The sequence below is a fragment of the Nannospalax galili genome, unplaced genomic scaffold (genome assembly GCF_000622305.1).
Source record: "Nannospalax galili isolate Female #2095 unplaced genomic scaffold, S.galili_v1.0 scaffold24, whole genome shotgun sequence".
In the NCBI taxonomy this organism is placed as follows: domain Eukaryota; kingdom Metazoa; phylum Chordata; class Mammalia; order Rodentia; family Spalacidae; genus Nannospalax; species Nannospalax galili.
This window is the reverse complement of record NW_008352654.1, coordinates 1385641-1399051: the sequence shown is the minus strand read 5'-3', so window position 1 is coordinate 1399051 and position 13411 is coordinate 1385641. Positions and strand designations below refer to the sequence as shown.

Genomic DNA, 13411 nt, shown 5'->3' with positions numbered 1-13411 from the left:
CTGTATGGAGCCTTAGCCACACTAGCTCCCATCCCTCCCTTCCTGATCTCCAAGACTCTTAAATGAAGGAGAGATTTTTCTCCAGGCTTGCCTCTTGCCTTACCTTGCATAAAGTCAAATGCAACCCATCAACCTATATCCAGGCTACCCCAGGTAGAGGTACTGTGGGCAGTATAAGCTGCTTCTCTTCCTGAAGTCCATATGGGGATCCAGAGCTGCAGACATGGGGTGATGGAGATCAGTACTAGAGAAGAATGGGATACAGGCAAAGGACAGCAAGAGGCCCAGAAGGCACCAGGTGTTACAGAAAAGTTTATTACCAGGATAAATAAATACAATAAGGAGATACTAAAACTGCCAATGCAGGGAGTAGAGGGCTGGGCAACTCCTGAAGTGAGGGAGATGGGCAGGGTGTGGAGCAAGGGGTAGTCAGTGGTGGAGATATAGCCCCATCTGGGCTCTAGATGAGGTATGGGAATAGCCAGGTTCCCCAAATCCCCAACTGGCCTGCCTTCCCACTGTACTGTGTCTCTGCTCAGTGTCTCCAAAACTCTGACATTCCTTAGTGCCTGGGGGGAGAGTGATTGAAAGCAGTCCTGAGTGGAGGGACCAGTGAAGAGGCCCCAAGAGTGGCCAGGGGCCTATCGCCAACCCCTCATCATTCAGAGATGGAAAACATCACTGGTTCCAGAGAGACAGGCTTGGCCTTCCTTTTATTAGTAGAGGGCTTAGAAATGTCTACAATTTGACTCTGGATTGGATAGTCCAGACAGAATCCAAGCAGCCTGGAAACCTCCATGAGAAGCTCTTATATACCCTTGTCTACCAACACTGGGCATTATATGAAGGCAAATCCCTTAGGTAGATTCTTCTGGTCCTTTTAGGCCTTGCTCAGAGGACACCTCCTCCTGGAAGCCCTCCTGAGCAATGCTGGCTACTCAACAGCCCACATCTGTCTGGGTCCCTCCTCCACATACACTCACCACTGCCCAGACCCTCTCCTCACCCTTTTCTCACAGGCCTGGATCCAGCACCCTGCACTCAGTAGCTGGGGAGTGGCAATACTCTCTCAGTCTATCTGGGAGAGAACCAAGCGAGGGTCGTTCCAGCAGAAAGAATTATAGGGTGAGGAGTAGGAGCAGAGTAGGAAGGCCCGTCAGCCTCTCTGTCATCCCTTTTGTCTAGTACAGAGGAATTCCAGCAACCCGCCCTCAAATGCAGGGCTTTCGAGCTCCAGCTCTACCTAGGATCTGCAGTGTCTTACACCCACAGGGGAGATATGCAGTTCCCAGAGTCAGAGAGTGCATGGGCTTGCTGAGGGTTCTATGTATTTTCTTTCCTGATTGGAGGGCCAGAGAGTAGAGTGGGGAGTCAGCTGTTCAAGCTGTGTACAGGGATGAAAAGACTGGGTCAGATTCCTTGTTTCATTCTCCTCCCTCAAACTTCTTGCTTTCTCTTTTGGAAGGTGGCAAGTGGGGAGTGAGCTGCCTGTGGGGCAGAAGCCCTGTAGAGAATGGGTGGAGTGGGCTGGGCTAGGCCCTGCATGTTGGGTGGACCTGCCTCTCCTCCTTCCCACTCTCATCTGGCCTGCTCTGGGGCCAGGAGCAGTGGGTGAGAGAGAAAGGTTGCACGCCATGCAGGCTGCAGATTAGGAGGCCTCTTCTCAACAGGCTACTCTCACAGGTTCTCTCAGGGACAGGGCTCTGGGCAGAGTCCAGCATTCCAAGTCCCAAGCCTTCCTCTGGTGGGCCAGGAGAGCCAAGATGAGGCCCTTACTGACCACTAGCCATGGCCGTTCTGGGACATGTAAGCTGCCAGAGCCACCACAACGGCCACATAGAGACCTGCCCCCACAGCGATGGAGAGTGTGGCCAGGAAGAGGGCCCGACGGGAAGTGGTGCTGGCCAGGCGGAAGTCCCCTTTGGAGATGGCCTTGCTGGTCTAGGGAGACAAAACAACTAATGTAAGGTAGCAGCCCCATGCCCCACAAAACAGCCCAGCCCACCAGGCCCTTGACCCTGTCCTGCAGGTGGGTGCTAAGCCTTCCAGCTGAGGGAGGCCAGAGAAGCAGCCCTGGATCCCCTTCAGGCTTACCCCCTGGGAGAAGTAGAAGGCAGCGATGCCCAGAGGCCAGAAACAGCAGAGCATGGAGAAAAGCGTGAGCCCCAGGTGGTCCCTGGGAGGCAGTGTGAGGAAGTTGTCTTCACTTTCGCTCTCTGTTGAGGTTGCATCACTCTGTAAGACAGTGGGGTTTGGTGGCCAGGCCTAGCATCTCTGGAACCTCTTGTCAGACTGGCAAGAGTTTAAGAAACAGGAGCCTGCTACCAAGCCTGAGGACCTGAATTTGATCCCATGGACCCACATGGTGGAAGGAGAGAACTGAATCCTACATGCTGTCATCTCACTTCCATATGTATATCCCATACACACAATAAATAAACAAACAAATAAATAAATGTAGTTTTAAAAAACTAAACAGCCAGGCATGGTGGCGCACACCTTTATCCCAGCATTCGGGAGGCAGAGGCAGGCGGATCTCTGTGAGTTCAAGGCCAGCCTGGTCTACATAGTGAGTTCCAGGACAGCTGGGGCTACAGGGAGACCCTGTCTCAAAAAGGACAAAAAAACAAAAACAACAACAACAACAACAAAAAAACCTTAAATAACAATCGCAAAACCAGGTGGTACCCAGTGGGCAGATGCAGACCACAGTCTCTTCAGGTGTTGAGAATGTAGGTTGGTCTTGTCATTCTACCAAGAGCTTTTGCAGCAGCCTAACAAGTATACTTTCAGGAATGTTTTACCTGGAAAGAATGCAAGTCTCTGAATCCAGGGATGTCCATCATGGGAGAGAGATTGTGGAAGATGAGAAATATTTCTCCGAGCCCAAAGACCAGGAGACTGAGTTAACAAATGATGGAGGAACTCACAATGAAAGACCATGTCACTTTACAAATTACCTTGTAGAAGATATTTAATTACACAGAACAATATTGGAGAATCAAATTATAAAACTATGTACTTTGGTGAGAGAGAGGCAGAGGAGAAGAAACATGAATATAGATGATTAGTCACTAAAGTAATCGCATTATTTTTGAGTGATAAATGCTTGCTATTTACAATGGTGGCTATTTGTCACTTCGGTTGATAAATAGTTAAAAAATAAATAGTAAAAAAGCTAGTGAATTTCCTTCTCCTCCTCCTCTTTTTTTTCTTCTTCCTCCTCCACCTCTTCTTCTCTTCCTCCTCTTCCTCCTTATCTACCAATACTGGGACTTCTGTGAAAGCAGATCTCTTAGGTATATTCTTCGGGTCCATCTAGGCCTTGCTCAGGGGACATTTCCTCCTGAGCACTGCTGGCTGCTTATTAGCCCACATCTGGCCCCATGGGTTCTCTTCTTCATCCAACAACTCCTTTTTCAATAGTCTCCTGTAGCCCATGCTGACCTTGAACCCACCATATAACCAAGTGTGCTCGTTAGTCTTTTATCAACTTGACATAAACTAGAGTTATCTAAGAAGAGGGAACCTCAATTGAGGAATTTCCTCCATCAGATTGACCTGTCGGCTTGTTTGGAGGCATTTTCTGAATGATTGCTAATTGATGTAGGAGGGCCCAGGCCATTGTGGGTGGTGCTGTCTCTGGGCAGGTGCGCCTGGGCTGTATAAGAAAATTAGCTGAGCAAGCCAGGGGAAGCAAGCCATGCAGCATTCCTCCATGGTCTCTGTTTTAGTTCCTGCCTCCAGGTTCCTGCTTCGGTTCCTGCCTTGACCTTCCTAAGTGATGGGTTGTAACCTGGAAGTTGTAAGATGAAATAAACGCTTTCCTCCCCAAATTGCTTTTGGTCATTGTATTTATCATAGCAATAGAAACCAAACTAGGACATCAAGGCTGATCTTGAACTCCTGATCCTCCTGCTTCCACGTCCCAAGCACTGTTAATACAAGTGCATGCATAGTGAGATCCAGTGCAGGCTGTCCTTGAACGATCTATGTAGACCAGGTTGTCATCAAACTCCCCATCTTCCTGCCTTAGTCTCCTGAGTACTAAGATTGTAGGTGTCAGCCATCATGCCCATTGTAAGTTACTGTTTGTCAAAGACCTTTTATTTTATGACCAATGGATTCCTGCCTCCATTCCCCTCCAGTCCTGTTAAATTGCAAGGTCTGATTGGGGATCTGAAGACCTGCATTTTATTTCAAAATTTTATTATATTTATTTGCTGTGTGTGTACACGAGTGCAGTGTGTGTGTGTATGGTCGTGCATGTGGAGGTCAGAGAACAACATGTAGGAGTCTGTTCCCTTCTTCTACCTTGTGGGCCCCAGGGATTGAACTTGGGTCATCAAGCTTGGCAGCCAGCACCTTTGCCTTCTGAGCCATTCCTCCCATCCCCCCTGGAATCTACATTTTAAAAACGCTGCTCACCTCCTCCTCCTCTTGGCTGTCCTCCTGGCCCTGCAGCTCCTCCTGAACACTGTAGGACACAGTGTGGATGGTGACATCATCTTCAGCTTGACCAGGTTCTGAGCCCTGCTCTGTGGGCCCCACTGGGGGCTCCCTGGCCTCTGTGAAGCTGGTCTCACAGCTGCCTGCTTTGGGCTCCTTGACCTTGTCCCTCCCCAGGAGGCAGCTGGGCCGGTACCAAGCCTCCACTGCCAGCTGCAAGGACCCTGGGTCCAGGAGCTGGTGGGCACGAGTGGGGCCAGCACCACCTAGGAGGTAGGAATAAAGCTTCTCCTGGCAGGCCCAGCTGGGCAGGGCCTCGGTGTAGGAACCGTGGAGGTGGGCGGGGCTTCTGGGCAGCAGCGGGTTCTGCAGTTCACTAAGGCTCTCCATGGTTCTGAGGGCAGCTGCTGGGGAGGGGAGTCTGGGCCAGCCAAGCAGTCCTCTCTGAGCCTGTCAGGAAGGCAAGAAGCAAACACTGAAGCCAGGACATTGCATGCATGACCAGAAGTGGCTAAGCATTCGAACTCTGTGGTCCTATTTGGCCCTAAACCCTACATTGTCATTTGCCAGCTGTGGGACCTTGCACTAGCTACTTCCTAGAGCCTCAGTTTCCTTATCTGTGAAGTGGGGACAGTGGTAGTACTCACCTCAGACAGTTGGTTAATTCATTTATTCACTTGACACACGTTTAGTGAGCAGCAGCTATATGCCAGGCACTGTACCAGAGGCTGGGACTCTACAGCAGTGAGAAAGGTAAAATGCAGGGAGCAAGGGAGAAGGCCTCCCACTTTGTTTTACAGAAAACAATTGTAAATACTGTGTCTGTTCTGAGGGAGAAGCTCAGCACATGGGTGTAAGAACATGTAATGGTCAGAACTGACAGAGGCAGGAAAGGCTAAGATGTGAAAGAGCCAGCTCACAAAGTAAGGGTACCATGCTGTAGCTTGTGTCTGAATGTCCCCCAAAGGTCTACGTGTTGTTAAAGGCTTGGCCCTTGGTGTATTGGAAGACAGTGCAAACCCTTATGAGGCAGGGCCTGAGGTCTGGAGAGATGGCTCAGTAGGTAGAACTCATGCTGCTCTTCCAGAGGATCTGAGTCCCAGCACCTCTTTTGGGGGCACACAACTGTGTGTGACTCCAGCTCCAAGCCATCCAACGCCCTCTTCTAGAATTCACATGCACCTGTACTCCCTTGTACATATCCACACCCACACCCACACATATATATCCATAATTTTTTTTTTAAAGTCAGGACCTAGTGGGAGGTTTTAGGTCCCTGGAAGTGTGCCCTTGGAGGGGAACTCTAGGATGCTGAGCTCTCCTGCCCACTCCTTTTTTACTTCCTGGCCACCATAAGGGGAACAGCTCCACCTTCTACACACTCCTTGCTAAGCTGTGTTGCCTTGCCATGGGCACAAAGCAGCAGGGCCAACTGATCATGGGTTGAAACCTCTGAAACTCTGAGCCAAAATAGATCTTCTTAAATTGGTTGGGTATTTTGTTGCCATACTAGAAAGCACATTTCACAGAGAGGAAAGGATGTCTGCAAAGGTCCTGTGGCTGAACCAAGGATGGGAGTGTGGAACCATCCTCCTTGGTCCCCTCCCCTGGACTCCCTAGACCCCTGCCCCTATTTAGGACTAACTGCTCTTTTCGCTTCTGTAAATTGCTTGGCTTGAGAGAAGCAGAGGGACAAACTGCACCATCTCCATTTTGACTGCTGATTCCTCCATTTTTGTGATGTATCATGGACATAGACGCAAGCCTGGGCATGTCCAGGGGTCCCGGGCAAGTTTGAGACCTTATAAGGAATAAACAGGGTCCTCTAGCCCTGAAGATAACAGTCCCCGCACATTCCACAGCCCCGAGGGCAGCACCCACCAATGAGAGGCCTCCAAGACTGTAACCAATCAATTCAAAAGCATTTTGGTGCGCGCAGGCTCTTTGGACCAATCAAAATATAACTCTGTCATTCCCCTCCTCCCTTTGTCTGAAACCTATAAAAAGCTCCCTCCCCCTGCAACCGGGGCTCTCAGACGAACCTACCACGTTAGTTTGGTCTGAGAGTCCCAGCTTAAGCCCAAATACAGACTCTTTGTTCTTGTATGCTCTCTGGACTCTGTGGTAATTCCTGGGGATCCATTCTCTGGGCACAACATTTGGGGGCTCGTCCGGGATCCCCAAGGAAACCCCCCCCCCACTGGACCCCAGAGTGCAGAATCTACCTGATCCAATCGGTGAGTGTCTCTTGTCTTTGTGTCTTTCATTCCTGCGTGCTTCTGGTTTGGTTTTTGGGACCAGTTTCAAGATTGCCTGTTGGAGGTCTAGGCAGACGCACTGGAAGGCCCCAGGCTGTGGGACTTGGGAGACGTCCTGGACCCACCTGATAGGGATTGGATTCCCTTGGTAGACTTGGAAGGACGGAGCGGGTCATGCCCACCAGGAGGCAAGAGGCCATCATCCTATTTTCAGTTTAAGGCACCAATTAACTGTGTGCTATTTTTCTGTGTGTTTGTGACTCTTACTGTGTTGGAAGAAATGGGACAGAACCAAGTAACTCCTCTCAGCCTTTTTCAGGATCACTTCTCGGAATTCAAAGCCTAGGCTGATAGCCTGGGGTTAGGAGTAAAGAAAGGGAAGCTCTTTGTGTTTTGCAGGAATGAATGGCCAACTTTTGGAGCCAGCTGGCCTGAAGAGGGAACGTTTGACCTGCCTACCATCTACAGAGTAAACGATATAATTTATGGCCGTCCAGGCCACCGTGATCAGGTCCCTTACATCATGACTTGGCAAGTTATGGTGGAGGAGCCTCCAAAATGGTTAAAGCCGTTCCTTCCTCCTCCCCCCACTGGCTCAAAGCCAACTGTCCTCACCCTACATGAGGATGAGCAGCAGAGAAATGAAACTAAACCCTCCACCCCCTCTACCCTGTCTTGCAAGGAGGCACAGGGGAAGAACTCCTGCTTGAGCCACCCCCCTATCGGCCTGTTCCACAAGCAGAACCCCAGGGGAGGCAGAGGCAGCCCCACCCAGGGAGGCAGAAGGATACCCTCCCCAGACACGGAGGAGAGTCCAAAGGGGACAGCCACGGCTGGTGGCAGACTCTACTGTCCTCCCTCTCTGGTCTGTGGGGCCCCTCACTGAAGCAGGGGACCAGCAGATGCAGTATTGGCCATTTGCAACTAGCGACCTTTACAATTGGAAGTTACAGACAGCTAAATTTTCTGAAAAGCCTCAAGGTCTAATTGATTTTCTAGAATTTGTTTTGTTCACCCACCAGCCCACTTGGGATGATATTCAGCAGCTTTTGCAGGTCCTGTTCACCACTGAAGAAAGAGACCAGATCCAGGTTGAAGCCTGCAAGTTGGTCCCTGGGGTGGATGAGAATCCCACCACTAATCAGGCCCTGATTGATGAAGCCTTCTCCCTGGTTAGGCCAAATTGGGACTTCAATGGGGCTGATGGTAAGGAGAAGCTCCGGGTCTACCGCCAGACTCTAATGGGGGGTCTCCGGGAAGCCACAAGGTGACCGACCAATTTGGCCAAGATTAGTGATATGCAACAAGGGAGGGCAGGATGACCTGCAGCATTCCTAGAAAGGATTCTTGAGGTGTTCCGTACCTATACCCCAATGGACCCAGAAGCACCTGAGAATAAGAATGCAGTGATCCTGGCATTCATGAACCAGTCAGCACCTGATATTAGGTGCAAATTGCAGAAATTGGACAGACTGGCTGATAAAACCTTGCCAGAACTTCTGGCGGTGGCTGAGAAAGTTTACAATCACTGGGAGAGTCCTGAAGACAAACAGGCCCAGGTCACCACTGCTGCCAGCACCAAGGAGACCCGAGACTTTGCCAAGATTCTCCTGGCCACCTCAACCAGGTCCCCAGGTGAAAGAGACTGCCAGCTGCAATGCCTATCTGCTGAACAAGGTAGGAAATGCCCAGAAGGGCAACCAAAATTGCTGAGAAACCAATGTGCCTATTGTAAGAAAATGCGCCATTGGAGAAAGGAATGTCCAGAAAGACTGGCCAGACAGGAGCAGGTCTGTGAAGGAATACAAGTCCTGGAGCTTGGGGAATGGAGCAAATAGGGAGGACGGGGTTAGGATCCCCTCCCCAGCCCAGGGCAACTCTCAGAGTGGAGGGGACACCCGTGAGTTTCCATGTAGATACAGGTGCTCAACATTCAGTGTTAACAGAGACCCAAGGGAAATTATCAAAGAGTCCTGGTAACAGGGAGCGACTGGCATAAACCAATATTCATGGACCACCAGAAGAAAAGTGGACCTAGGCATGGGCCGGGTGTCTCACTCCTTCCTAGTCATGCCAGATTGCCCCTACCCACTCTTAGGTAGAGACTTGCTTACCAAAATTGGAGCCCACATCCATTTTTCACCTAATGGGTTTTATTTAATGGATCAGGGGGGCCTTGCCATTCAGGTATTAACCCTACAGTTGGAAGATGAATTCCGCTTGCATCAGGGACTTGCTCCGCAGCTGGAAGAGGTTTCTGTCTGGCTGTGAGAGTTCCCTTTGGCATGGGCCAAGACTGGGGGATAGGACTAGCAGCCCACTGGCCTCCTGTCTGGGTAGATCTGAAACCAGGAGCACTTCCAGCTCAGGTGAAGCAGTATCCCATGTTCCACTAAGCCAGATCAGGGATTACCCCACACATCCGGAGGCTGAGAGACTAGGGCATCCTAGTACCCTGCAGGTCTGCATGGAATACACCTCTCCTTCCAGTAAAGAAGCCAAACTCAAATGATTACCAGCCAGTACAGGATCTGAGAGAAGTAAATAAGTGGGTCATGGATATCCATCCCACCATGCCCAATCTCTATACCCTCCTGAGCTCCTTACCGCCCTCCAGGGGCTGGTATACTGTACTAGACTTAAAGGACACTCTCTTTAGCCTGCCCTTAGCCAAGGATAGCCAGCCGTTCTTCTCCTTTGAATGGCAAGACCCAGAGATCAGCTTCAACGGACAACTGACCTGGACTCGCCTGCCTCAGGGATTCAAAAACTCACCCACTCTCTTCGATGAGGCAATTCATGAAGATTTGGGCAAGTACAGGCTGGAACACCCCCAGCTCACCCTATTGCAGTGTGTAGATTACATCCTGATAGCTGCTGATAATGCTCTACTATGTCAGCAAGGAACTTGGGTTTTTTTGGTGACTCTGGGCAGGGTAGGATATCGGGCATCTGCTAAGAAGGCACAAATGTGTCGTCAAGAAGTGATTTATTTAGGGTACATTCTAAAGGAAGGACAAAGATGGCTCACAGATGCCAGGAAAGAAATGGTGCTGAAGATTCCAGTCCCCAACTCCCAGAGAGCAGTGAGAGAGTTTTTGGGATCAGCAGGGTTTTGCCGCCTCTGGATCCCAGGGTTTGCCAAATTTGCTAAGCCTCTCTATGAGGCTACAAAAGAGAATGAGACTTTCATTTGGACGGGGGAAAGAGAAAGGGCCTTTAATGAAATTAAGCAAGCCCTCCTGATGGCCCTGGTTTTGGGGCTCCCTGATGTCACCAAGCCTTTCCACCTCTACATAGATGAAAAGAAAGGAATAGCCAAAGGAGTCCTGACTCAAACGTTAGGACCCTGGAATAGACCAGTGGCATACTTGTCTAAGAAACTTGATCCAGTAGCTGCAGGATGGCCACCATGTCTGTGGATTATAGCTGCTACTGCCCTTCTAGTCAAGGATGTGGATAAATTGACATTAGGGCAAGAACTGTACATCACCACTCCTTGTGCTATTGAAGGAGTTCTTAAGCAGCCATTGGACTGCTGGTTGAGCAATGCCCCAATAACCCATTATCAAAGTTTACTTCTTAACCCTCCAAGAATTCAGTTCCTCCCAAGCACCACCCTTAACCCAGCCACACTGCTGCCCAACCCCTACTTGGACGCACCCCTGCATGATTGCGTGGGGATCCTGAGCCAGGTACATGAGCTCAGAAACAACCTGACCGATCAGCCACTCTCCGATGCAAAAGCTACTTGGTTCACTGACGGTAGCAGTTTCATGAAGGATGGGCAGAGATATGCAGGGGCGGTGGTGGTAACTGAGACTGAGACTGTTTGGGCAGTGGCTTTGCCTGCAGGGACCTCAGCTCAGAGGGCCAAGCTGATAGCTCTGACTAAGGCTCTTAGGCTTGGAAAGGACAGGAGGCTGAACGTGTACACGGACAGCTGATATGCCTTTGCTACGGCACATATGCATGGAGCCATCTACCAGGAACAGGGGCTGCTCACAGTGGAAGGAAAAAGTATTAAAAATAAACAAGAAATTCTGGACCTGTTGGTGGCTCTATGGCTACCTAAGAAACTGGCTATTATCCACTGCTCCATAGGCTTGGAAAGGACAGGAGGCTGAACGTGTACACGGACAGCTGATATGCCTTTGCTACGGCACATATGCATGGAGCCATCTACCAGGAACAGGGGCTGCTCACAGTGGAAGGAAAAAGTATTAAAAATAAACAAGAAATTCTGGACCTGTTGGTGGCTCTATGGCTACCTAAGAAACTGGCTATTATCCACTGCTCCAGGCACCAGAAAGCCAACACGCCCATAGCTCGGGGAAATCAGAGAGCAGACCGGGTTGCCAAAGAAGTAGCTTTGGAGGCTTTCCAGATTTTGCCAATCCAACTGCCAGACCCTGGCCCCCCATCCTACCTGCTCAGCCTCATTACTCCCAAGAGGATATGAAGCTGATACACAGACTCCCCATGACCCAAAAGATCAATGCTTGGTGGCATACAAGAGACTGTAAAATTATTCTGCCAAACGACTTAGCCAAGGACCTCCCCACATATATCCACTGAACCACTCATCTGGGCACCAGGAAAACAGCTGATCCTTTAAGAAATGCTCCTTTAAAAGTCCTGAATCTCCACCCACTTGTTGATGCAGTCACCTCTGCATGTCTTATTTGCAAGCTGACCAATGCTGAGAACCATCCTAAGGAAGAAGGGGCTCGAATGAGGGGCTCTAGACCAGGGGCCCACTGGGAGATGGACTTTACAGAAATTAAGCCAGGCAAGTATGGTTACAAATATCTACTAGTTCTGGTAGACACTTTTTCAGGATGGACTGAAGCCTTCCCACCAAGCATGAGACCTGGAGGACATTTTACCCAGGTATGGCATCCCAGCCCTTCTGAGCTCCAACAACGGGCCAGCTTTTGCTTCACAGGTAACCCAGGAATTAGCTAGGATATTGGGAGCAAGATGGAAATTACATTGTGCATACAGGCCCCAGAGCTCGGGACAGGTAGAGAGGATGAATAGAACTCTAAAAGAGACCCTTACCAAATTAACCATGGAGACTGGCGGGGACTGGGTGGCTCTCCTTCCCTTTGCCCTGTATAGGGTGAGGAACTCACCCTATCTTCTAGGGTTAACCTCCTATGAAATCATGTTTGGAAGACCCCCTCCTATTCTCCCCAATTTAAGAGCTGAACTAATTGTTGAATTTGATAACCGTCAGTTGCTTAATTCCTTAGAAGCAGTGGCTCATGCACATAAGGATGTGTGGCCCCCAACTGAGAGCTATCTAATGAGACAGAGCCTCCTGCCACTCCTCACAATTATCAGCCAGGTGATTGGGTCTACATCCACTGGCACCACCGTGAAATGCTCGAGCCCCACTGGAAGGGCCCTTATGTGGTGCTCCTGACTACACCCACGGCCATCAAGGTAGATGGAATCGCTACCTGGATACATCACACTCACGTCTGGAGAGCTGATCCACACCCTGATGACCTGGAGGACCCTCAGGCCCCAGCACCAGGACCAAAGGCATGGAAAGTTCACAGAAATGAGGACAATCCTCTCAAGTTAAGACTAAGTCATTCTTAATTCTTACTATACTAATTGTTATAAGTGTTTGTGGTGCCAACCCCCACCAGCCCTTTAATTCAACCTGGCAACTTATAGACTTACAGATGTTAAGTCTATGAGGGTCCTAGCCCAGATGTCCAAAGTAGTTCCCCTGTCTGTCTGGTACCCAGATTTGAACCTGGACCTTTCAAAATTGATTGCTGGTATAGGTCCCACAGACTCCACCCAATGTTTTTATGTTTGCCCCGAGGCTCACAGGCAAAAAGGGGGAGAAGGAAAATGTGGGGCACCTTATGACTTTTATTGAAAATCATGGGATTGCCTGAGTACAGGGTTCATAGATTGGACACCCCCTGTTAAAGATGATTTTATCACACTAACACGCATTGGCCACCCAGCAGTCATGCACGCTGCTGTCCATAACATCCCCGCATGGACACAAAGGAATAAATGCTATCCTAACTGTAATCCTATTAAAATAAGTTTCACAGACCAAAGAAGGGAGGCCCCCAATTGGGAGACGGGTTTTACTTGGGGCATTCAGTTGAAGCCTGAGAGTTTGGGATCAGTTTTCAGGATCTGTCGAGTAATTGGATTACTCCCTGAACCCACAGTTGAGATTGGACCAAACAAAGTCCTTGCCCCTACACCGCAGGCACAAACCACCCCAAAGGTGCCCATCACCCCAGAGGTGGCCACAATTTCTCCCATAGGCCCTGGGGCCCCCACCTCCAGAGGAGCTAAAGTTCGAAATACTAAGGTACTGACCCTTTTTTGAGAAACCGGAAGTAAACCCTCTCCTCACTCTGCTGGAGCAATCATATCTGGTACTGAATTCTACAAAGCCAGACATGACGGCCTCTTGTTGGTTATGTTATGATACTGTCCCACCTTATTATGATGGCATAGCGGTCTTGGAGACATATAACTTTTCTGATGACTGCAACACCTGTCATTGGAGCTCTAAGGCCAAGTTGACTCTGCAACATATCACAGGCCAAGGACACAAGCATAGGACAGATCCCAATCGATTACCAGAAACTATGCAATGTCACTCGGAGCATTGAGTTATCACACCTAACCAGTTACTTGGTCCCCGAGCCTGATGC

The 13411-nt window shown here is 49.8% G+C and overlaps 1 protein-coding gene across 2 annotated transcripts in view; it reads right to left on the bottom strand.

Annotated features, from left to right (window-relative positions):
* Window positions 1-304: 304 nt before the first annotated feature.
* The window catches only part of Syndig1l (synapse differentiation inducing 1 like), a 42256-nt gene continuing 29149 nt past the window's right edge, over window positions 305-13411 (bottom strand). For both annotated transcript variants that reach the window (XM_008849743.1, XM_008849744.1), the window contains 3 exons: window positions 4429-4899; window positions 2095-2235; window positions 305-1941 (listed from right to left, as the gene is read on the bottom strand). In XM_008849743.1, the coding sequence (XP_008847965.1) occupies window positions 1783-1941; window positions 2095-2235; window positions 4429-4839 (711 nt within the window). In that variant the 5' untranslated portion in view covers window positions 4840-4899 and the 3' untranslated portion in view covers window positions 305-1782. The remainder of the gene's footprint in view (window positions 1942-2094; window positions 2236-4428; window positions 4900-13411) is intronic.